The sequence below is a fragment of the Merops nubicus genome, unplaced genomic scaffold (genome assembly GCF_000691845.1).
Source record: "Merops nubicus isolate BGI_N331 unplaced genomic scaffold, ASM69184v1 scaffold14165, whole genome shotgun sequence".
NCBI lineage: Eukaryota > Metazoa > Chordata > Aves > Coraciiformes > Meropidae > Merops > Merops nubicus.
In genome coordinates this window covers 1-25,610 of record NW_008609031.1, presented here as the reverse complement: position 1 = coordinate 25,610, position 25,610 = coordinate 1, and the positions used below count along the sequence as shown (strand labels likewise).

Sequence of the window (25,610 nt, the reverse complement as noted above, 5' to 3'; positions counted from 1 at the left end):
CCGTCCGGAGCGGCCCCCCGCCCGGGTCGGAACGCCGTGGCTCCCCTCTGCTTCCACCTCAGTAACGACCTGGTCGGGGCTCTCATAGGTAGTAGCGGCACCACTGTCACCCCCCGCTGCTTGGTCACTGAGGGAAGCGGGTGGGGAAGGACGAGAGGACCCGGCTGCCGAGAAGTTGATTTGTAAGGGCCCCAGCCCCTGACATCTCCCTTGCCTGGGGATGGCAGGATGCTTTTGTGGCGTCCTGGCTGAGAGTGGAGTTCTCCCACTCAGAAGGGTAGCTGAGCTTTTCCTCCTTACAGTGGTTGGGTTGGTGTGTCTCTCATGGTCAGCAGTCTGTAAGTGCCCTGAAGCCCCTTTTTAGTCATGTGGGGCAGGGGTGGCTATCCCTTGAGCTGGTTTTGCTGCTGTCTCTCTTCAACTGAAGTACCTTCCCCAGCACCTTGTGTTCAGTTATTTGCCAAAGAGTTGCCTCCATTTACAACAGTGTGGTGTCACAAGTTCTTTTATTTACAGGTGCATGCACTTGTGTGAAGAAGGTCTTAAGTTCTGGTCACAACCAAAATACTTATAGTTATGATGTCTAGTTTTTGACTGTTTGACCTGTATCTCTGTAATACCTGCAGTGTCTTTATAACAGGTCGGGGTGGAGCTAAAATAAGAGAACTTGAGGGATCTTCAGGTTCCACAATAAAGGTACCATGCACTGTGTGTCATGCAGTCTGGACTCAGTTTGGAACACACTTGAGTTTGCTTCCCTGTAAAGCAGCTTGAGGGGTGTTGCAATGGCTGTAATAATTCAACTATTTTTCAAGAATTGGTAGTAAGCAAGGGGAATTGAGAGTGCAACTTGACTTGTATGTGAAAGCAGGAAAAGCTTACCTGTTCCCCCCCCACACACCTCTCCCCTTAAGTCTCTATTTATTTCCCTTTCTTTTTGAAAGAGAATGAAGGGACCTTTTTCTTGGAAGAGAAGTTAAAATTCAGAAAAAAAAATCATCAAAGATTGCTTTCACCATATATTTTTATATTTGTCTTTGCAATATTAAAAAAAAACCTCAGTAAGTTTTTATGAACGTAGGTTATAAAGGGAGCGTCTGAAGCTGAAGTAAAGATTTTTGGCAGTATTGCTGGGCAAAACAAAGCCAAGATGTTGATTGATGATGCCCTTGCAAGGTCTGGACAAAACTACATTAGAAATGGAACTGAGAGAGGTAAGAAGTGTGCTGGGGGGGGGGGTAATGTACTATGGACTGTCCTTCCATGTATTTGATAGTTTGCTAAGAGTTTTTTTTCTATTATCAGTATTTTACTGAAGTGAACTTACTTTCACCTTGTTCTTGTGTGGTGGAATACCTCCTTAAAACAGAAATATCTAGACATCATCCTTTCTCACCTGTGAACAGTTTCACCCCCACAAACTGCAAGACTTCTGTGAAGATCTGTTCCTATGTGTTTTCAACAGCTTTAATGAATGCAGAATGTTATACTACTTGGTTTCTTGCATTATCCGTTCGATTCCCCCAAAATACAAATATTAGTTCTAGTTCAAGTTTTATTGTAGTATCTGTGCAGTATTAAAATTCCATAAGCTTTCATAAATGTAGGTCTGTAAAGCAAATACACTGATTATAGCATGGGCAACACTGACTTCTTACTACTTTCATGGGACATTAATGTTTTAAGATTTGATGTTGCACATCATGCTTCTTTTTACTAGACTTTATTGTGTTAACGTTGTCTGTTAAATGGGTGTATAAGTAATAGGTTTATGTTGAAAGGCTGCATATGTTACTGGTATTTGTCTTGTATGTACTCCCAAGGACTTTTTGCACAGGTAAAAAGCCATCTGTAGTTGTTGAGCTGAGCCACTGATGAGGAAGAAGGGTTCCAAGGGTTGTTCCAGAATTAGAAAAAAGAATAGAGTAGTTCTGAGTTTAGATATTTTTAAGTACCCTAAAAGGCAAACAAGTAGGTTTCAAGAGGCTAGAAGTAGTTAATGCTTCCTTAGTATGTGTGACTGTTTCCCTTGTTTCCTGCTTTTCCAGTGATATATAATTGTGTTGTTGTTTATATCTTCAGCATAAAACTTTTCTATCAAAGAAAAAGTGTTTTTCATTAAAAAAGGAGCATAGAGTGTAACTACTTTGGGACTTTATTATGCTGTCATTAGATGCTTTAAAAGTAAACCTTGCTCTTTTAGCTGTTAAAAATAGTTTTCTGTATGTCATCCACTGGTTTCGCAAGATTTTTAAAAGGTTGCTGCACAGCAAGCCTTATTTATAGCTGGAGGAGCAGCTTTTTAGAACCTGTCATTGCTTTCTTTAAGTATCTGAAGATGTTGAAATGCTTCTTTTTTATCCGCATGGGATTTGTACAGGTTTTACTGATGTTTCAGGCCAAGACCTAGGCAAGAATTTTCTACTTAAAAGCTTAATATCTATTCAAAAATCACATAAGAGGCCTTACAATAGGAAAATAAAACAAGATGTTTGTTTTGACGTGGGGTTGTCCCTCACCTTGCAACAAATTGCATCAGACAGCAGTGTTTTGGGACTTCCTTTCCACAGGAAAGATCTTGGACACTACCAAGCCTGAAAATAACCCAAAGCAGCCAGTGATTGACTGGGCCTCTCTTCGAAAAAACAGAGCTAAATATGAAGCTATGAAGTGGGCAGGTTAGTTTTAAAATTTTGAGTGTGTGGTGTTTGTCTTTAAATGATAAAACTCTTGAATGCTTAAACGTTCTTAAATTTTGCTGAATGACTGAATCTTTCAGTGTCCAAATTAGTCAAGTATTTGCAGTGAAGTGACCATGTTGGCTTTCTCAGCATGGTAATGGAGGACACAGTAGTTATTGTGTGAAGATGTAAATTTGCTACTCAATTGGTATTTTGATTTTATGTTTTGAAAACACTGTATGTAGCCACAGCAAAAATCTGAGAATCATTAAATATTATGCTATATATATTAGTAGAAACTACTTTAGAATTCGAAATGTGGGGAATTGGTTCTTTTTCAAATACTTGTTTGTCTCAGCCTTCATCTTTTACATGAGCAACAGCAGTCTTCCACCACTTTTGACTAGTCCACTAGTAGAAGGCACTGTCTGGGTGTTCTGTCCCGGTTAGAAGGCAGAACTGTGTCCCACCTCCCTTATCCCTCAGTTTCCCAGATAGAGAGGTAAATAAGGAAGGCAGGGGTAATGAAAACCTTGCACCAAATTGAAGATTAACAAAATGAAATATATTATTTAACAGGGATCAGAAAGGAAGGGGTTTAAACAGGGTACAGAAAGGAAGAAGGGTAGGGGTTTAACAGGGAAGGGGGTTTGTAGGAACAACAAGGTAAGGAAGATTAAACTTCCAAATATACAAAACCCAAATGCTGTGCTGAGGCTCCCCGGTGCTGGATCTGGCTGGATTGAGGTGGATTGAAGCTGGATGCACAATCCTTCGACGTGGATGGAGGCAGGGAAGAGTCTGTAGATCAGGCCCAGGTCTCCAAGATGGCCACGGCCACGTGTAGCACAGGGAGCAGCAGAGCAGCGTGTGCCCAGGTGCAAGGTCAAAGGAGCAAGAGGAAGAGAGAAAAGAAGAGGCGTGCCTTTCTCGCCCCTTTTATAGACCTTGGCAGGAAGTCCCGAAGACAGGAAAAGGGGAGTGGGAGTAGGACAGGTGTACGCCCCTTTCATTCAGGCTTGTACCTGGTTTAGGGTTTCAGATCTCCACCCACCAGGGGCAGCAGGTTTCAAACCTTCACACTGGGTTTTGGGTTTTCTACCATAAGCTTTAGCAGGCTTAGGCTGAGTCTGTGACATTTCTTACTGACTCAAGTTTACTTTTTTCTGATTCAGGCTTGCCTCCAATTGAGAAGAACTTCTACAAAGAGTCATCAAGGACTGCATCTATGTCACAAGAAGAAGTGGAACTGTGGCGGTAAGATCATTTCTATAAAGAATCATCTGCTTGGCAAAAATAAATGTTATGTAGAGCCCAGAAAGAGGGAGATGAAATACTGAGACAGAAGCTTTAATGTTAGGGTCTTGTAATAACTTAGAACTTCTTAGGAATTTAAATAATAGCTAGTAGATGAGGTGTTATTGCTACTTGGAAGATTAACTTTTAGGGATTAACTGCTTCTCTAGCACTGTTTGATCTAGTTGACTTTTGGAAGGGAAACAAATCAAGGTAGTTCATTGACTTTTGGCTGTTTCTTTGCATTTTGTGAGTCAGCATGTTCACATTTTCTAGGTCCTTCCAAATATGACTGTTCACGTGTTGAATACCTCCTCACTGCTATTTCTCCCCGTATATTTTGGTCGAATACCATCTTCAAAACAAACTTCAACTTCTGTTACTGTTGCCTTCCTATCTATCTATCTAGTCTTTGCAAGTACATGCCTCAGATAACTATCAATTTTACAGCCTTACTTTGCAAGAAAGGCAGTTAATCTCTTTCAGGTGATTCTGTTCAGGCCCTCGTAACGGTTTCAACCCTTTTCAGTATTCTAATGAAGCTGGTGAACATTCTTGGAGTGTTAGCTTCTATTACTTTTCTTTTTGCATGATGTCTGTTTTTTGAGTGTGTGTTTTTTTTTTTTCTCTGTATGCCTGCCAGAGAAACTTTGTCACAGTCAGTGAAGCATGGGGTTGACACCTAGAATCATAGAATCCTTTAGGTTGGAAGACACTTTTAAGATCATCAAGTCCAACCATTAAGCCATTAGGGCTCTAAAGTCCTCTGCTAAAACAGATCAGAATCTGTCAGGGTTGGAAGGGACCACAAGGATCACCCAGTTCCAACCCCTCTGCCATGAGCAGGGACACCTCCCACTAGATCTGGCTGTCTAGAGCCTCATCCAGCCTGGCCTTAAAGACCCCCAGGGATGGGGCCTCAACCACCACCTTGGGCAACCCATTCCAGGGTCTCACCACTCTCATGGTGAAGAACTTCCTCACGTACAGCCTGAATCTGCCCACTGCCAGTTTTGCCCCATTCCCCCTGGTCCTGTTGTTACTCGATAGCCTAAAAAGTCCCTCCCCAGCTTTCTTGTAGGCCCCCCTAAGATACTGGAAGGCCACAATAAGGTCACCTCGGAGCCTTCTCTTCTCCAGACTGAACAGCCACCGCTCTTTCAGTCTGTCCTCACAGGAGAGCTGCTCCAGCCCTCGGATCATTCTCGTGGCCCTTCTCTGGACACGCTCCAGCAGGTCCACGTCCCTCTTGTAATGGGGGCTCCAGAACTGGATGCAGTACTCCAGGTGGGGTCTCACCAGAGCAGAGGGGGAGAATACACCTGGTTCCTTAGAACTAGTCAAGTGGAGCAGAACATCCTTCAGTAGATTCAGAGCATGCATGGAGGCATAGTGAAGTTCTCGTTTTTTATCTGATCTGTTTGCTTTAAGGAAAAAAAGATTAATTGAAAAACAGGTTTTCTTAAACATCAGGAGAGGCTGAATTGCCCGTTCTTTTCCTAGCCCACACCCCACCTGAAGTAAAGCTATTTGCTAAATGGAATCTTCAGAGTAGTACAGAACTGGAGTGAAGATAAACTACTTATGTGTATTAATACCTCTTAATTGGGAAGAGCCTCAGAACGACGGTTTTTAATGTGGCTTCTTGTGTGCATTGTTGTGTTCTGCATGTTGATTGGTTTTAAGGTGGGTTCGGTTTGGGGTTTTGAGATTTTTTTTTTTTTTTAGCTTGTCTTACTGACCACTTTTTTTTCTCAACTGTTCTGTTTGTATTTTCTGGAGCATCCAGGAAGCTGACAATGTTTTGGGGAAAGCTTTGGTCAGAATTTAGGATTCTGACAATAGTCCAGTCCATTCCTCTATGTTGTGGGTTGTCTTTAGGTTTAAAAACTTGTCACAGTTACTTGATTTGTAATAGAGAGTAACTGAAACCTGACAGGACAGGACTGCAGTTCATATTAATAACCATATATAACTTCAAATTAGTGTTTCTTAAGAAAAAAAAATGGTGATTGATCGCCTCCAGAAAAAGTGTTTCTGTAGTGAGGCTTTCTTAAAGCTTGGAAGAATACTTACAAGTCTCATTCAAGAGCTTGAACTCATTTTTTCTTGTTCCAGGAATTTAAAACAAAAATTAAAAAAATCAGAAAGGCAGTCTTTTCAATTAGCTCTAATTTTCGGATAACGAGTCTTAAAGCAATTGCACTTCTTTAATTCTACACAGGAAAGAAAATAATAATATCATTTGTGATGACTTAAAAGAAGGTGAAAAGCGCTGCATTCCCAATCCTGTTTGCAAGTTTGAAGATGTATTTGAGCATTATCCTGACATTATGGCTAATATAAGAAAAGTTGGCTTTCAAAAGCCTACACCAATTCAGGTATTTCTTCAATTTTGGTGAGTCTTTAACTGAAGTTGAAGAGAAGAGCACACTGAAGTATTTTCTTGTTTTATGGCAGTCCCAGGCATGGCCGATTATACTCCAAGGAATTGATCTTATTGGCATAGCACAGACCGGTACCGGGAAGACGCTAGCGTACTTAATGCCTGGGTTCATTCACTTGACTTCACAACCAATGTAAGGACTGCTCACGTGTCTGACTCAGTTAGCTGTCGATACTTCCCTCTGCCTCCAGCCCCCATGTGGGCTGTAAAGAAGTTTCTAGTAAAGACGATCATAAACCACAAATTGGGAAAAAAATTATAAACTTGGTGGAGTAAGTGCGAGATTTGTCACCATAGATACGGTTAGCAGTGTACTGAGAAAGTCTAGAACAGTATAAAATTAGTTGATGTCTGATGTGATGGACTTTACCTAGCCTTATATACCCATATTCTAAAGATACCTTATTGCAGATCCAAAACCGAGCGTGGGGGGCCTGGAATGTTGGTCCTTGCTCCCACTCGAGAGCTGGCACTTCAAGTAGAGTCAGAGTGTGCAAAGTACAGATACAAAGGGATTAAAAGGTAATGTTACTTCTCTCTTACTTGCAAAATAATTCCTTTTTTTCTACCACTTGTGGCTTAACTTACTTAGTAGAATAATTGCATCTGCAAAGAGAGGAGGGGAAGGTTGTAAGCTCGGAGTTGGTGTTTTCCCAGGTTTTAGAATGCTTCTTTTGACTACATTTACGTTGAAAACTTGATTTCTTATATAGTTAAGAGTTCTCTGTATTGTGGCTTTGTTGCTTGTCCTGTGTGGACAGCTGAGAAGAGTATGTCTGTCTTTTCTCAGTACCTTGCTGTTCAGTAGTTGTGGACAGCAGTAAGATCTCCCTGAGCCTTCTCTTCAGGCTGAACAAGTCTCGCTACCAGCTCCTCACGTGAAGAGGATGGAGTGCATGACCATCTTGGTAGCTGCCTGCTGGACTTGCTCTAGTGTCAATATGTCTGTCTTGTAATAGAGGCAGAGGGTACAAAACCTGGATATTGTTTGAGGTGTGGTCTCACAAGCACTGAATGAAGGGGAAGAATGAGTTCTCTCAACCTGCTGGCTACCCCCTCCACAACTGGCTTTATTTTTTTGTGGGATTACACTGCTGGAAAAAGTTCAGTTTCTTGCCCACTCAAGTCTTTCTGCAAAGTCATCTCCTAGCATGTTGGCCCTCAGCCATGAGGGAATTCCATCTTTGTTTTTGGTATTGAATAAACTTCATGGGAATTCTGTCAGCCCATTTCTCTATCCTTCTGTTGTTCTGAGTAATGGGCTAGACATCTAGAGTATTGACTGTTTCCCCACGTTGGTTTCATCCACAAACCTGCTGAGAGCATGGATCTTGATTTAAGCTATTAGACAGTACTATGCTCTGAAACTTAGGGCTTTCTGGTAACTTTGTATAGCATTCAGAGTTAGTCTTGTAGTTATCAAATACTGAAATGCCCATTCTGCTTCCTTCCCAAAAATATTAATGACTTTTACATAGCATGTTAAGCTTGTGTGTCAGCCTAATATCTTACAAGTGTGTTTATTGTTTTGACACCAAAACACCTGACTTTCGATGGTACTGTCTAGAAAATTATGCATCCCTTTCATACCTTCATCTATTTTTGGTGTGAATATTTTCAGAACAACCCAAAACATAGCTTAATAGCTACCTTTCATGATGACTTTCACTGCAGTTTCAGCAGAACGCTATTTCTGAACTGTTGAGAGAACATCATTCAGTGCTAAGTCCGTAATTTACTGCGATATTGCCAGTCTCACTTCGTGTATTCCTTCCTCTTGGTGATACCAGATACTTTTTTAAATGAAGCAATATGGTAGCACTTATTCGAGACAGATTTACTTTAGTTGAGCCTTAATACACTGCTTCTGTAAAACATTTCCTCTTTCAGTATTTGCGTCTATGGTGGTGGGCACCGAAAAGAGCAGATAGACGTGGTTACCAAAGGCGTGGACATCGTCATCGCTACTCCTGGCAGACTGCACGATCTCCAGATGAACCACTTCATAAATCTGAAGAGCATAACGTACTTGGCAAGTAGCTGATGGGGAACAAGTAACGCATCTGTTGGGAAATGGTTGACTTAGTGAGAACTTAAGCTTTAATGAAGTTTTCTTTAAAATTTTAAACTCTTAGTTACAGTGCACCTTAACATTGAGATTGGTGTTGGAGGGATGGTTCATATTTACCGTAATTGCGTTGCAGAGGTAGAGTTTTCCCTAGGAAAAAATAGACTTCTAGCACAGTAAGCATTTTAAAGATGCTGAATTATGTCATATTAGCAATGTTGGCTGTTTTAAAGTTCATTTTGTCAGGATCAGTTACTAACGGAGGAAATGCTTTTCGCAGGTTTTCTTTTCACTTTAAATGTTACCAGTGACTCTCATTGTTTCTGGAACTTGTATAGTAAGCAGCAGAGTTGCAAACAGACATTTACATGTTTGGCTCACTGACTTTCTTTTGAATCTCAGTGGGAAAATAGTTCTGTTAAGAATCCTCGTATCTTCATTTCATTTGTGCCTTTTGCTGTGCTGGACACTTAAAATCATTATTTTGTAAGATACTTTCATATATTCAAATTATTTTGGAGTTCCCTGTGTGACTGGTGGCTTGTTGCCTGGTTTGAGAATTCACCCTGCTTTCCCTCCATTGTATTCACCCCCACTCCCCTCTAAGGGTTAAATACTCATGCAAGTTACCCTGACAAGGGTAACTCAAGTTACCTCAACTCATAGCTGATGGTTGTGAGCTTGCTGGCAAGGCAGGTGGTGGTGTAGCAAAATTAGAAATTGGGCCATTTGGAAAAAAAGAATATTGGAAGACAGAAGAGTAGCCTTATGTAGAAGAGTAACATGTAATTAAGCAGGAAGAAAAAAGGCCTGAAAACCTGCTTTCTGAGAATTATAGGAACATTTGTAATCTTTCTCTGTTGCGGTGAAATGTGGTCATACTACAAGCACACACCGCTTTGTAAAGCAAAGAATATATATGTAAGCAAAATCAGGTGTTTTGGTATGAGCAGCATATACTATAGTATGACCTTACTAAAAAGAATTACCTATCAAATTAAAAAAATGGGATTTAAAGCAGGAGAAAAACATTTGATATTGTATCACTAGCAGCTAGATATTTTTATCAGAAGATTGAAACTGCTGCAAGGACTGTGTTTTGCAAAGTGGTTAGTCATAGAATCATTTTGTTTGGAAAAGACCTTTAAGATCATCAAGTCCAACCATTAACCAGACTCTGCCAGGTCCACTGATAAACCACATCCTTAGGCACCGTATCTACACAACCTTTACACACATCCAGGGATGGCAATTCAAACACTTCCCTGGGCAGCCTGTTCAGTGCTTGACAACCCTTTCAGTGAAGAAATTCTTCCTAATATCCAACCTAAACCTCCCTGGCATGGCTTTCTGGAAATGCTGTGTTTCTTTAGAACCCATATGAAAGCTGGACATCCAACACTCTAATGTTATCATGTATTTTCCCCTGTAGTGCCTTGTATTTTTGACTATATTAGTTACTTTTTATTTTCACAGTCTCATTGTTAGCATATAAATAATTTAATCCTGAAGTCTTATTTCAGAGAAAAGAGAGGGATGTTACATTTCAGCTTTCACACATTGGATGAAGAACACTCTTCATTGAAGAGCATTCACAGTTTTCATTTAAAGATATTGATGAATCCTGTGAATCCTCTTAAAGTATACTCAGTATTATTTGCTGGTATGACATTGTTTCCCAAAGGACTTCCAAGGTCAGAGACTGGAATAAAATTGTTTATCAAAGAAAAAAAAAAAAAAACCAAAACTTTGCATGTTTAAATACTGTTAAATCTATACATGAGCTGAATTGGAGGCAGGGAATTTGTGATCTTGTGTGACAGAACCATCAAGTTAGTTGCAGTCTTGATTCAGATTTTTAGAAACCGACCTATTCAAGACAGATTGGTGTTTTTTGTAATTTCAGAGGAAACTCTGGGAAATCTGTCACGTATGACCTTTTGATTGTTTATAATACATGTCATTCGAATATTGATTCTTCTCATTCTGTGTAAATCAGTATTCATTTTTCAGTAGTCTGAGTGCTTTTTGCTTTTGACCTTATGCTCATAAAACCGAAGTAAAGAAATTGGAGTTGTGCATGAACAATTGGGAAGCATTTAGTGCAAAGAGTATACTAAAAAAAATATAAATCACAAAGTAGGATATAGATGGTAGATTGGAGTAGTCCTTTTATTCTTCAAATACGAGAAAAAGTAGTGTAAAACTTAGCAGTAACTAATTTAAAACATGAAAGAAAACAATTTTTGAGTGAAGAGCTGGCTTGTAAGAATTTCTTGCCAAGAAATAGAATGAAAATTAATAATATTAACAAACAAGTATGTATAGATAACAAAAAGTTGTTAAGATTGTCAGCTGCTGGGAGATGTAGTTTATAAAACAGGACCTGGCTATGAGCAATTTGGAAAAAATTGTGCTGATATCCATCTTATCTATAATGGCCTTTATTTGTTATTGAGCAGCTATCAGAAGTCAGGAAATTAAACTTCAGCTACTCTAATCCATCTAATACCCATACTCACGTGTTTTCTTCTCCCTTTCCAGCGAAGTGTGCTTGACAGCTTGGAAAGCTGCTGCTGCTGAAAGTGGCGTAGTAGCTGACTGCATATAAAATTGATGTTTCAGCCTTGCCATTGTATTAGAATCCAAGTAGTTAATGAAATCTCTGAGACTCCTTTGAAAATAGAGGGAATTAAATCAGGAAACAGAATTCTTGTCTTCTGTCTCTCAGATGATGATCTATTGTTATTTCAGAGATACACATAGGTAACTTACTAAAAACCTAATAGAATAAAACATCTGAAAAGAACGGGACAGCAAAATCAGGACAGGGGAAAGGGATTATCAAAGGCTTATGTTTCCAAATAAGTGACTAGACAATGTGAATACTTAAGCATGATCAATATAACTTTGATTACTATCAAAGTTACTATTTGAAAATTGAAGGAGAAAAATGAATTTTGGGTGGCAGCCTTCTTCCATCATAAGACTCTGAAAACATTGGCAAGTGTGTATGTATATTAGATAAAAGATCAGTTCCAAATAGTTGTACTATTGGACCTTCAGCTCACTTGTTCTCTTGAGTTTTTTTACCAGATGAAATAAATTTGGGCTCTGGGAGTTCTGCAGCGTCCTAGTGTGAGCTAGAACACACAGTCTGGCTTTTTTTCCTACTTCTAGGAAGTAGGAACTAAATTGATAACTGATATTTTGGTCTGGTATGAGATCTCTAACAAGGTAGAAATGAGATTTCCTGTTTGAACTACCAAAAATTTCTTCCTCGAAGTATGTTATTTGCGGTTGACCTCCAGGGTTGGGTTGGGTTTGGGTTTGGTTAATTCTGTGCTTAGTTTTAGGCACCAAGTTAGTGTTAAAACAAATGGTTGTTGTTTCTTCTTCATTGACTTTGAGTGCTCTTAAAGGTGCTGTGGGCTTTCTTGTTCTGCCCAAAAATGTATTACTAAATGAAAAAGCTTCAAGGGAATTGAAGAGGTGACACAGACATTGAACAGGTTTCCCAGTACATCGTGGGTGGGTTCTGCAGTTACAATGGTTGCCATTAAAATGGTCTGCTCTTCAGGGCCTTGCTGAAACCCTCATCTAAGGAACTAGTCACAACAAATAACCTTGTTCTGAGCAGGTGTTAGACGAGGCCGACAGAATGCTGGATATGGGATTTGAACCTCAGATAATGAAGATCTTAATAGATGTGCGGCCTGACAGACAGACTGTTATGACAAGGTGCATAAACTAATCGTGCTCACTACTTGAACACTGTAAGCTGGAGATTATTGAACAAATTAACTTCAAAATAAATGTGGCACTTTTAATAAAATTGTCACTAGCCTAAATGGCAGTGGCATCAGTTTGCTTTCTAATTGTCTAATCAGTCCTAATGAGTTATTTGGCAGTTTTATTTTGTACACTTTTTCTTATGTTTTACATAAACTATAAAAACAACTTAGTTTTCATAAAAAATGAAGGTGTCCTGGGAGTGCTAGAATTTGCCATATCAATTTGAAATGCCAGCTTCTCCATCTGGGTCCAAATTGTATCCTAACTTTTTGATCAGGATCTGTGCTAATCTGTACCTAGATTAATTTTGAAATTATTCAGATTCTTGGGATTTTAGAGTATCCCAACTGTTTTTATTGTATTTTACATTTGAGCTGTTTGAGAGATAAAAAGAGACTAGAAACTTTTTGATTAGGTATCATTGAACTGCTAAACTTGCTTCTGACTTAATTATAAAAACTCCGCAACTGTTGTGTGTCCTTCTAACAGAGAAAGATATCTTCAAAGCTTGAGTGCTCTTTCCTCATAACTTCTTAAGATTATTTCTAAATGTTGTACAACCTGACTGCTGTTACTGCATACTCAAGTGTTTCACTGGTGTCTAGGAAAGAAAATAAGGGATGTGGTTAAACTGAGGAACTGGTGATTTTGCACTCTGTTCTCACGTGTGTTTTCCTGTTTAGTGCTACCTGGCCTGACGGTGTTCGTCACCTAGCGAAATCTTATTTGAAAAACCCTATGATTGTATATGTTGGCACTCTTGACTTAGCAGTGAGTTGTTCTGCTCTTGTTTTGGTGGTATGGGGGTTTTTGGGTTTGTTTGTTGTTGTTTGGCATTTGTTTTGTTTTTTTCTTTTGGAGAAGAACCTATGGTTAAACCAGGAAAAATTTTGCTTGTAACTGTTTACCATGGAGTGAAGTTTTTATTGACAAACCATGGATGGAAGAATTGGACAAATCTCATAATTTCAAGTTGACTAAAGAATCTTCTTTAAAAGCTTGTCCTTTCAAGCAAGACTTCCAGTGTTCCAGCTTGCTCTGGATTAGTATAAAATATACTAATATTGAAGTACTTTAATCTGCTTTTCACTAATATAAGGAATATATCTTTCACCTCGCTAGTCCACTAATCTGTACCCTCTAAATCTCTGCAAATATGTGATTTGGCAGACTGCTGAAAGATAAGTTTTTCTATTCTCCTAAAAGAACTAGGAGAAAGTAAATTTTCATTGTCTGAACTCCAAACTGGTATATATTTTGATTTTCAAATAGGTTTTGTGCAGTATCATGTTACTAGTTTTATAATACCATAATATGGAAATTAACTGGGGAAAAAAAATTCTAATTTGTTTCTACTTAACATCCCTTTTTTGCTGTTTGACAGGCAGTAAATACAGTAGAGCAGAGAGTTATTATTGTCACTGAGGAGGAAAAGACAGTTTTGATGCAACACTTCATTGAATCTATGAAGCCAAAAGATAAGGTCATCATTTTTGTGGGAAGAAAAGTTGTGTATGTGATCACTGTCTTGTATTACATCTGTTCTTTTTTTTTTTTTTTTTGAACAGAAATACTGGATAGTTTCTGTTCTGAGTTTACATAGTAATTACCAAGTGTAACATCTCTTGTCAGCAGTGTACTAGTAGTAGTATATTTTTTTTAATGATAGACTTATCTATTCCTCCAGACTGACTGGTCATTTGTGTCTTTTTTAATACAGTTAATAGTGCTGGTAAATCTCAATTTCATGCAGATAAAGCAGACATTAAGATTCTTGGGGGTGCTTTAACCTGATGTGCTGGTTACTTTCATAGGCAGCTGGTGTGTAGAAGACCTGGTTGGGGAGAAGGGGTGGTCACTGGACTGTACCTGAGCTTTTGGAGTGAATAACACAAAAATCGTATTATTTCTAGTCATGTATCTATAAAAGCAACTATGTATGTGTGGAATATCAATAATATCAGCTGACCTAGGTCAGGTTTTCTCCTTGGGTATGCATTTTACCTTCTGTTGAATTTTATTGTCTTTTGGATCAGAATCTAGATGCTGCGCTTTGGGGTTTTTTTCATATTTTTTTTCTTTTTAAGAGCCACTGTTTTATTTCATCCTAGAGCTGATGAGTTAGCAAGTAACTTTGGTCTCCAAGGAATTCCAGTACAGTCACTTCATGGTAACAGGGAGCAGTATGATCGAGAACAGGCTTTAGATGACTTCAGGAAAGGTGTGTTTGTATTGAAGTACTGGTTTGTTTAGCCCAGGTTTCTAAAGTTTGTCACATGCAGAACTTTGTGCATGCCATGTCTCTTCAGTACCATAGAAATGAAAATATTGAAAAGCTCTGAATGATGTGTACTTTGTTAATTTGAGAAACTAAAAACCCATCAAATATAAAGAGACTGCTCTTCAATCGAACTTTGAATGTCTAAGGGTTAGATAATTTAAGGCTTATTTTAGTTTTGAAATCTCAGTGGAGAAGTCAGTATTGTGCTAGTCTACAAAACAGTAAATTTAAGAGTCAAATGATGGTGCTTTGAGTGAAATGGTTCTGCTCTTAATTTTGCCAGTAGGGTTATACTTTGGGGTTATGTGATCACATGCTAATAAAACAATGAGTAGTCCTATAGTAAGGATGCCAGCTGAGAATATAGAAGTTTCTGTTCTTTTCAGAGACTTGTATCAGCTAGGCCTGCTTCTTGCTTCTGCACCTTACTATGCTACTTGTGAAATAAAAATAATACTAAAATGGTATTTTAGTGCTTACTTTACCACCTTGTCTTTAAGAGTAACTCAGTTGTGACATGCAACAAATGTATTTTTCCTTTATGTGTCAAGTGCATTATACACTAGAAAAACAATAGACTGGAGTATATTTTCTGTTTATTCCATAAAAGCATGTTCTTTCTCCGTTGAACTCATTTTAGGCAAAGTAAGAATACTGGTAGCTACTGACTTAGCATCCCGTGGCCTCGATGTGCATGACATTACTCACGTGTTTAACTTTGACTTCCCTCGCAACATTGAAGAATACGTTCATAGAATAGGTCGTACTGGAAGAGCAGGGTAAGTGCTGACAAGAAAATAGTGATATATTCCCAATACTGTGTGTGCTGCAAATGTGCTGCTTCTGTCAAATGCTAGAGCTAGAGGTGACGTGAGGTGGGGGGGGGTGAAGAGTCCAGAGCCTGTCAAAGTATGTTTTAGATAATGACACACTTCTTTATGTTTTGAGGTTAGTTTGCTGTTAAATTTAAGGCAAACGAGTTTTCCAGTTTTCTTTTTTTTTTTTTTTTTCATTGAAAAGGATGTTTGAAAGGCAGTTTAAATGTGGGGAAGAAATACAGTTCAAAGCAACTTCTGTGTAGGTATCTGGAATGTTACTTCCTTGTTTCTCTTCATGAGCCACTGGCTTCAGCCCGTTGGGGAAAAAACATATATAAGTTCAAAGTTTTCAGCCCATCATGGCGGTGGTGTTTGGTGTTAGGGCTTTTGAATGCTACTTGCCCAGATTGGCACAAGTGTGATTTTTTTTTTTTCTTATGTATATGTTTATTTTAATTATGATATGAATGCATGTCTCTTCATACTTAAATAGGCTTTCTTTATGCCAGCTTTATTGTCCAAAAGGCTGAATTAGTTGTGCCTTTGCTCCATTTTGGGTGGATTGCCATACTCTGATCTTTAGGAATTGCTTAGTAAATGCTCAAGCTGGTTTTATCTACCAGTTCTGTAATATTGCCTGTAGAATAACTCATTGTTGTATAGGTCAGTAGGAAAAGCCTAGCAGCAGTTTTATTTAAGATCAACAGTGATTTCATTCCTCATTTAGATGTACTGGGGTGTCAATAACACTTGTCACTGAGAAAGATTGGAGGGTTGCATCTGAGCTGACTGAAATTCTGGAAAGAGCAAAACAAGTAAGAATACATCTTACTGGGTAAGATCTATATTCTTTCTGGGTTGCCACCTGAAACCATCTTTGAAGGTCTAAACCTGCTTGGACTTTTCTTGGTAAGTGTTTGTACTGTCTCAGGCAAAAAATTGGTACTTCAGTCTCTCGTGTCCTGAATATCCTTAGCTGTATTTTGCCTTACACATGAGTCCTAAAGAAGAACCTGGGAGCTTTAATCAAAGCCTTCCAAATCCAAAGCAAAAGTAACTAACATAGAACTCTACAGAGGAATATTAAGATCTATTTCATTTCATAGTATTCCATTCCAATATTGCACTTCTGGACAGATCTATCAATGTTCTTATTGAACACTGTAAGTATTAACAATATTTATGTCAGAAGAAACTCAACTGCCTTTCAGTTTATTATATCTGACAGCTGTGATATTTCCATGTACTTCACCGAAGTGTATTTCTCACAGATGCTTGTCAATAGTATGGGAAATAGGACTGGAATGTGATTTATTTCTTTAAAATAAAGAAATATTTTTTCTTGGTACTCTATCTGAGAAGCCAGAGACATGTTGCTGTCTCTTGCTGTAACAAGAAACAGTATTTTGCCTGACTTACAGTAAACATGACCTGACACAAGTTGAAATTTTATAGTTGTTTTTTTTTATTTTAGGGGGATGGGAGTTTGAGTACAAACTCAGTATCTTTTACCTAGGATCTGTGATTGTTATTGTGGACACTTAGTCAAACTTTAAACCCCGAGTTAGAGATTCACCTAAATCTTATTTTTTGCAACTCTTCTTTGAAAATTGTTATGCCAATTACTGCAAACCTGGTAAGATGCTTTTGAGGGAGAAGAACAGAAAACCCTACAACAACAAAAAAATATTCTTGGAACTTCAGGGCTTGGGGTGTGTGGTTGGTTGGTTTTGGGTTTTTTGGTTGTTTTTTTTTTTTTTTTTTTTTTTTTTGTTGTTTTTTTTTTTTTTTTTTTTTGTTTTTTTTTTTTTTTAGAAAATGTAAGTGATTAAACTGGTAATGATACTTTAAAACCACTTAAACAGGTACCTTGTTTGGTATTCTGAGTCAGCCATTATCATCCGTGCCTAGTCTCCTGCTGTACATTGTGAAGTTCCCAAACTTCTTTAACATGTGACAGTTCAACTGGGAATGGGTCCCTGAGTTCAGAGGAGAAAAGAGCATCTCTGAATCCTTACTTCCAAGGTCAACTGTTAGTCCCAACATTATTCTTAAAACTTCTAGTTAAATCTGATAGGAGGGCAGTATCCATATAGGCAAGGTTTTCTTTCCTCATGACAGTAAAAGCAGCATTACTTCAGTCTTAAAGCATCACGTAAAAGGGAAGGAAGGCAATTGAAAACATGGGCTGAAGGTTCAGAATACTTCAATTTCAAAACAAGTAAGGTGCATTTGTTAGCCAGGTGTTCTCCATGATTTTGAATATACAGATAATCTCCCTAAAGAAAAGCAGGTACAACAGTAGATTTGTGTCATGCTGCAGGGATCTTTATATATAAGCTTATTAAGACGTATGAACAGATTTGTTAGGCAATCGAGTGGAAAACCACCTGATAATAAAGGGTAGGTGTATATGTTTATATATATGGATGCAGATTATTATGTAGTGACAAGAAGGTTACGTGTAAATTATGGCATCTTTGTCCTTTTCTGTTTTCTCATTTGGACTACCACACCTGCTTACATGTTATGGATGGACAATCTGCATATATGTTAATGTATACAGACATATACTATATGTATTTAGTAGGGTATAACCTCTTAGTGGCACTGGACATTTTTTCCAGCTGTTTGTTATCACTAAAAGATAACTTCTATCTGAAATAATACAAGTCTTTTACTCTAGCTGGTTATAAGTTGTCATCAGATATGGTGATACTAGGATGCATGCATCCATGTATCCATGGAAAGTCCAGGGACACTGCCTATTGTTTTTCAGTATATTTCAGTATAAACTTGTATAAAAGATTGCTCTATGCCTCTACAGAAAAGACAATCTGCAAAGTGACAAGAGCCAGATAAATACCAAAAACAAGTTTGGGAGGAGGACACAAATCAATAGCATTTTCACAAAGCAGAGTCTCAAAGTTGACAGTTATTTAAAACTAAACTTGTTCTTGTGCTGCATTTTTATCAGGTAGTTCCCAGCGAGCTTATTGCAATGGCAGAAAGATACAAAAGATTTAAAAACAGAAGGGAAGCTGAGAAGGGTAGAGGAAGGTTTCAGAGAAGGCCCCGAAACTAACTCCGATTCCTTGAAACTACTGAAGCAAAGTAAGTGATTATAGTTAACGTTAGCATCTGTGGGCTTGAATTTAAAAGTTTCTTTTGTCATTGGTTGTTTTCTGTACCTGTCCCATTTAAATAAAATGCATTTTTTAAAGTAGCTTAGAAAGGAAAACTGGATTAACTTTACAGAGAAATAAATCTAGTTTTGCACTTGGATACTATTTTCCCCTTAAGAAAAATTAATTTCATTATTTTTTCTTGTGACGTGCATAACTGCTGAAGCCATTGCCTACTGGTTAAAAATATTATGGGCTTGTTTGGGTGTGGTTTTTTTCTAATTAAATGGAGTATTAATATGTAAGAAAGTAAAAGACAATTTTTCCTTTTATTTTCAGAGAACTGTATTGGTGAATGTAAGCCATGTTTGTCAGTATGGCTTCAAAATACTGCCCTTCCACGTTGATGCACCACATCTGCCAGTGGCAGAAGCATTTCCAAGGATAACGTTATTTGAAAACTGCTGTTTGCAATAACTGATTTTTTTTTTTAACTTAACATTGAAAGTAATTTTCGTTAAGACTTGTGTCTCAAGTTTTTTTGAAAGAAATCTTGCTTTTCCTTCTAATGAAGGAGAGCATAAACAAGAAGTATGTGTTTGGCTAGCTGGGAAACAGCTTCTACTCTTGTTCTTGTGGATGTGATTTTTCTAGCTTGAGGAAGAAAAACAGTTTGCTAGAGTTAACAGTCATGAAGAAGAAATCCAATTGATGGTCAGCTTTTATTTCTTTGAGGTAAAGTTGGTTTGAATTTTACATTTGGATGTCAGATTCTGTCACACAGGCTGCTAGTGGTAACAGGGTCTGTCATCATCCTTCAGAAGCTATATGCGAAGGGCCTGTTCCTGCACTGGATGCTTGGTCTGAGCTTGTGTGTACTTGTGTCATAAAAGTAAATGGCAAACTAATAAACTGAATCTGATGAAATGAGAATATTTTAGTGAATGTATTCTCTAAATGTTCTTCTGGCCTTCCCTCATATTGTCTCATACTTGAGATGAAGTCTGGACATTATTTAAGCTGGTAGCTTATCTTGCCTTCAAAAAGTAGGCTAAAAATATGGTCTTCCCATGGCATCTTGAAGAAAAAAGCAAAACATTTATTTGCTTGCAGCACAGTAGCTCCCAAATACTGTGTACTTAGCACCTGCACAATTTTAGTAATAGGAAAAAATACTAATGATAATATTTCCTAACACACTCTAAACATAAGAAACTGAGCTCAATTAGTTCTGAGAATGTCAGAGTCATGCTGCTTTTTGGTTTTGATAACCTTTGCCATGGAGAGTCTTCCTCCTTGATATGGATTTGCCTGTATTGGTCCCATATCTGGAGTAAAATCTAGCAGTTGCTCTGTCACCGGATCACCCCTCCCCAGCAGAGGCAGGGCATTGGGAAAAGGAGAGAAGACCCACGGGTTGAAATAAAAACACTTAATGAACATCAAAACTAGAACCAACGCAAATATAAAGGATACAAAGTTATACTTGACCCAGGGACTGTAGTCTTTGGGGGCAGAATGGTAAGCAAGCCTCTATGGGGATGCGGAGGAGCACGAGAAGGATCAGGAGGAGACCTGCTCCTCAGCGAATTTTTCCTTTAAAGAGAAAATTGCATAGTGTTTTTCCCTTTTGTTTTGTACTATCAGACTACTGATGAGTAACTTATAGTGCAGAAATTCCGGGTTTTAAATATGCAAATATCCATTAGTTATTGTAAACAATGTTTTTAATATTTCTCCTGAAATATTGGGAATCCATTGTTCAACTGATAGTTTATTTGTCTTGAAAGGAAATCACTGCTCACTTTATCTTCCAGGCTGAGCAAGTTGTATTGGGGAATAAAAAAGTGTGGCAGCTCAATCTTCTGCAGGCACTCCAGAAAATACTGCAGATACTTCTGAAAACAGTGATCCAGGTCTCCCAAATGCCAGTCTGTGTCATTTGGCCACATGACACATGCATGGAAAAAAGCAGTTTTGACATGATAGGAACAGATTTTTTCCAGCTTTTTTGAATACTTCATTTTAAGTTGCTCTAGAAGATACTTCAGAAGCTTAAGGCAACCTTTCCTGTTAAATAAAGAAGAATTAGGTACCTTCTACATAGATCTAAGCATGTGTTTTAGATATTTAAATACACATTCATGAAAGCAATAAAAATGTTCTTCCTCTGCTAGACTAACATTTTCAAGGATGTTTTAAATGAAACCTGAAAATCTGTGCAGCACTAGGTTAGATCTAAATCCTAGAACTCCTGGGTATGAAATCAGATTTAGCAATGAGGGATTTCTACTTGAAACAATAGTTTCTGTGCAAGCACCACTTTCACTGGTGGCCACACCAACGTAGAAATGCAAAGTGTTGGTCGGCAGCGCGCTGACACAGCACAGTCTCCCAGCAGCATAACACAAACTTCTGAGCACTGCTTAAGATCCGAGCTGCCCTCTTAGCTTGGCTTTGCACTGAAGGAAAGGCCAGCACCTTGCTGTGGCACACCACAAGGGGAAGAGGTGTACACCATTAACACACTGCTCCTCAGGGTCCTGGCACATCTGATAATGTTTGTAAAGCAAGGGCAAAGAATTGTGCATTAGTTCTCTCCGGACTTTTATGATTCACTACAGGATGTAATTAAGCAAAGCAAGAAGTTGGTTTGGCATTAATGAGGTTCTGTACCTCTCATGGGTTTTGCTCTTTCTCCTTGAAAAAATGCAGAAACCAGTTTTTGTATTGGGAGTGAAAAAATTGCTTTTATTCATCCTGATCCCATTCAGCAGTTCTTTCCTCACCATCGTTTTAGAAATTGCCTGGGAACAAAGTGTAGTTGTTCTCCCAGAGCTCAGAAAGCTGTCATTGAGACTTTTAAGCTGTTTCTTCTAAATGGGACTGTTTGGGAAAGCTTATTTAACCAGTTGCCTATCTTTGCTCTCTGAGGCAAGTCTGGAATGTAAACCTGCAGTATGATTCGTTTCCACCTCTTGCTGAGCAAACGCAAGTCAAAGGTTCAGCGAGTACGTGCAGTCTTCTACTGCTGCAGAACAATGCCCAAAAGCCTTATTCTTGCTCCCTATTACGAGTAATTAGGCTGAGATCAAATTCTTAAATGTTAATCTGTGTGATGGTTTGAAACCTGCTGCCCCTGGTGGGTGGAGATCTGAAACCCTAAACCAGGTACAAGCCTGAATGAAAGGGGCGTACACCTGTCCTACTCCCACTCCCCTTTTTCCTGTCTTCGGGACTTCCTGCCAAGGTCTATAAAAGGGGCGAGAAAGGCACGCCTCTGCCTCTTGCTCTTGCTCTCGCTCCTTTGACCTTCTACCTGGGCACACGCTGCTCTGCTGCTCCCTGTGCTACACGTGGCCGTGGCCATCCTGGAGACCTGGGCCTGATCTACCGATTCTTCCCTGCCTCCATCCACGTCCAAGGGTTGTGCATCCAGCTTCAATCCACCTCAATCCAGCCAGATCCAGCACTGGGGAGCCTCAGCACAGCATTTGGGTTTTGTATATTTGGAAGTTTAATCTTCCTTGTCTTGTTGTTCCTACAACCCCCCTTACTCTGTTTAAACCCCTACCCTTCTTCCTTTCTGTTCCCTGTTAAATAATATATTTCATTTTGTTAATTTTCAATTTGGTGCAAGGTTTTCATTACCCCTGCCTTCCTTATTTACCTCTCTACCTGGGAAACTGAGGGATAAGGGAGGGGGGACACAATTCTGCCTTCTAACCAGGACAGAACAATCTGAAACAGTGCCAGCCTGGCTCACACAGGCTTAATGTATTCAGGTGAAATACCAACCTACAGCACTTTGGGCCATCAGATTCACAGCACGTCTTTGAGCTGCCATGATTCTTCATTATGATCTTCTCAATGTGTGAGAAAGAGAGTCGCCAGGTGTTGCCTAGAGTTGAGTACAAGATGTTAAATTGTTACACGGTAGTAAGTACTATAGAATTATTAAGGTTGGAAAAGACCTCTAAGATCATCAAGTCCAACCCTAAACCAAATATTACCATGATCACTGAACCATGTCCTGAAAAATACCAGCTTCTGACTAGGGAAAAAAAAGTTTGTAATTGACTTAGTTTTAAATATCAGCAATTTCTTTGGGCTTCAAATTGTAATTTACTAACTACAATTAGTTAATTCCTTCTTAATTCCCCAGCTGCTCCACACAGAGACAATTAGAATGGTTAGTAATATAGGACATAGATAATGTTTTTTCAGGCTTTAACTATATTCTTAGACGGTTGGGTTTACTTTAAGCTTCATTCCAAACGTTCCTGCATTTGTTGAACACGACTGAGGATTTACACCATTCATAGAAATATTCTACCTTTCAGTTTCTGTTCTGTATTATTAGTCTTATTGCCTAACCATTCTGGTTTTGAATAAAATAAAATCTTCACTATTGGTTTCAATTTCTTTGTGCAAGGGATAGGCTTGTGAGTATGGCTCGGGTAAGGTGACTGTTCTAAAGAATTTATTTTTCTTCTTCTGGTAATGTTTCTGAAAATAATGATTAGCAAAACTCAACATCCTGTTTTAAAACACCAGCAATTTTCTGTCTTCCTCACACACGTTAGTGTTTCCCTTGCCTGTTTGGTTCAGTTACTCTTTAATTTTGACAGGAAGAGATACTCAGTAGAGCAGCAACAATTTATTTGTCATTGTTAAGATGGGCATGCTAATGAAATAAATTTAAAAATAAATTTGCCTGAACTTTTTGGTGAGATCATCAGTTTTCATAAAGCAATGATGAGTGGGCATGTTTCTGCAAACTAACATAGGCTTGGTCTGGAGAAAAAAAGTATGCTGTAGCCATTCCACAGTTCGGGGAGAAATAACGTGTCTTAATGGAAAAGTACCGAGTTTACCTCCTGCAGACGTGTAATTTGTGTATGCAGCCTCACTTACAGGGATGTGCCCTGCCTTTTTAGAAATCTTGTCATTTTTGTTTTCTCTGACAAAGGAGTGGACACTGGTGTTAAGTAGAGCACTAGCACAGGAAAGGTCCGTGCCCATGTGTCTGACCTAGTAGCTTTAACAGAATGCTCTTAGGAATGGTTTGTGTACAGCTTGGCAGAGCAGTCTTGTCTTCAGGTTTTAGCACAGGGCAAGCAGTGTCACAGATCTGATGTTTTAAAGAGGGTTTTCCTTTGTCTTTGATCTGGATATATCCAAGATAAGATAAAGATCTGTACCTCAAAGGCAGAACACCAAAACTAATTTGGATACACACTATAGCATCGGAAGTGATCAAGTTGTAGAGAAGATACAAAGTACCTCTTAGAACCTTTTCTCTCTTGTTTTGTTTGGCTACTAAGTAAAGTGATTTATATCTTAAGTCTCCCCTGACTTTTCTTCCCAGCCACTGCTCAATTTTTAGACCATCCTGTGTGCTGGGTGGCCAGCTCTGCTGAACTTCCAAAGTCAAGATGATGTCCACTGATATTTCTGCTGGAGGATTTTTGATCTGAAGAGTTATTGCAGGGCTTCCAGCCTTTCTCCTTTTCACAGTTACTTCCACATCTAATAACAAAGAAGAAATTGGGGTTTATATCTATTTATACATTAGAATTTTTTTTTTTTTCCCTAAGAAAGTTAAGGTTTTTACTCAAGATAAATTTATACCTGGGTTCAGTCACGGGCTCTTTATCCTACAGGATATGGATTTTAAATAAAATGCTAAGACAGCTTGTTGAGGAGTTCTGCGAGATAAGGAACACTCTTGAACTGTTCTGTTTGCTTGATTTACTGTGCCTACGGAACCAGAAACACAACGATGTTTTCCAGTGTGCTGCTTCACTGCTGAACACTGAAAAGAGCTGGCTAGTGTTTCTGAAGGCTTTAGAGAAAAAGAGCACCCTAAAAGGGGCTATGTTTTCTATATAGATCAAGATGAAATATTAGGTAATGTATAAAAGAAAACTTCCAGTTCAACAAAGGGCTCTTTGTACACTGTAGATAGATGCAAGAGACATAGGTTGTGCAGGAAGTGCCAAGCATGCAACAGAACCCTTAATATACATTATTTTCATATGGAAAGAGGATTGCCTAGCGGAGCAACAGGCTAATCACGTGATATGACTAGCTCTGATGTGTTTGTGGTGATTCTTAGCACAAGAGCAAAGTTGAGATACCAGGGACAAGAGAAAATCCCATGTTAACTGCAAGGTGATCTATGTGCCATTTACCTGGATTTTCTAGCACTCCTAGGTGAAGCTTGTTCTCCCAGTACTTACCTTTAATGTTCTTCACTTCTTGTTTAATAATTTCTCTTAGTGCTTGAAGCATTTTAAAGGCTGATAATTTTCCATCTTCATCTAAAAACTTTAACAGATACTTTTCTTTTGGATTTCTTTTGAATGTCAGATAATAAAAGGCTCCAGTGTCATCACTTTCTTCCAGCTGGAGTCTCGCAACGGGCATTACAAGCATGATGTCGAACTCATTCGGTTCAGATATCTGCAGAGTACAAGAAAACAACACTCCTTGTGCACTTGGGGTTTAGTCACTTGAGGCTTTTATACCATTTGTGGTTTTTATCTGCAACCGCCTTGATGTACTTCCCACGTCTGATGGGAAATACGATCTTACTTCTGTGGATTTTTCTTACAAGATTGCTTTGCATTCCAGTGGAGAAGAGCAATTTACTGATCACAGTAATTTGCCAGCTTTCCAAGTTAGCAATTTTTAGGAGAGTTTTAAGATTCTTAAGCTGATCTGGGTAAGCATAACCTCTGACCTTAGATATCCTTCTGCACATAGGAATCAGCTGTGAGAAAAATTCCTTGCTATGCCTGAAACTGTTTTTTTTCCTTTAAAAAGTGTCCCTAGGTTTGACTTCGTATCAGATTAAGCTAGAAACAGAAAAAAAAAAAAAAAAAAAAAAAGTACTGCTATTTCTCCTAGTTTTTTTGAAAAGACTCGTTAGAATCACCACAGGGCCTTCCATGCAGTGCTATACCCAACTCATCCTGTGGTTACACCGGGCTTACCTGCGTGCTCTGCGAGAGCAAACCCCTGCTACAGTGTTAAAGCGAGTCCCGTTCAGGCAGCGTCTCTTATTGATTAACATAATAATTCCTTAGAGCCTT

The 25,610-nt window shown here is 38.7% G+C and overlaps 2 protein-coding genes across 2 annotated transcripts; one reads left to right on the top strand and one right to left on the bottom strand.

Annotated features, from left to right (window-relative positions):
• Window positions 1–21: 21 nt before the first annotated feature.
• Window positions 22–18,470, top strand: DDX43 (DEAD (Asp-Glu-Ala-Asp) box polypeptide 43; the record flags this gene model as incomplete). The annotated part of the gene is made up of 16 exons (XM_008940476.1): window positions 22–88; window positions 641–696; window positions 1,082–1,214; window positions 2,571–2,678; window positions 3,857–3,938; window positions 6,202–6,358; window positions 6,438–6,556; window positions 6,835–6,945; window positions 8,314–8,455; window positions 12,132–12,232; window positions 12,970–13,057; window positions 13,671–13,798; window positions 14,398–14,507; window positions 15,208–15,346; window positions 16,113–16,200; window positions 18,363–18,470. Coding segments are annotated over 16 exons (1,737 nt in total), but the record flags the coding sequence as incomplete, so codon positions are not given.
• A 1,767-nt stretch (window positions 18,471–20,237) lies between these two features.
• On the bottom strand, window positions 20,238–24,978 carry MB21D1 (Mab-21 domain containing 1; the record flags this gene model as incomplete). The annotated part of the gene is made up of 4 exons (XM_008940475.1): window positions 20,238–20,580; window positions 22,309–22,411; window positions 23,797–24,042; window positions 24,756–24,978. Coding segments are annotated over 4 exons (915 nt in total), but the record flags the coding sequence as incomplete, so codon positions are not given.
• Window positions 24,979–25,610: the final 632 nt, after the last annotated feature.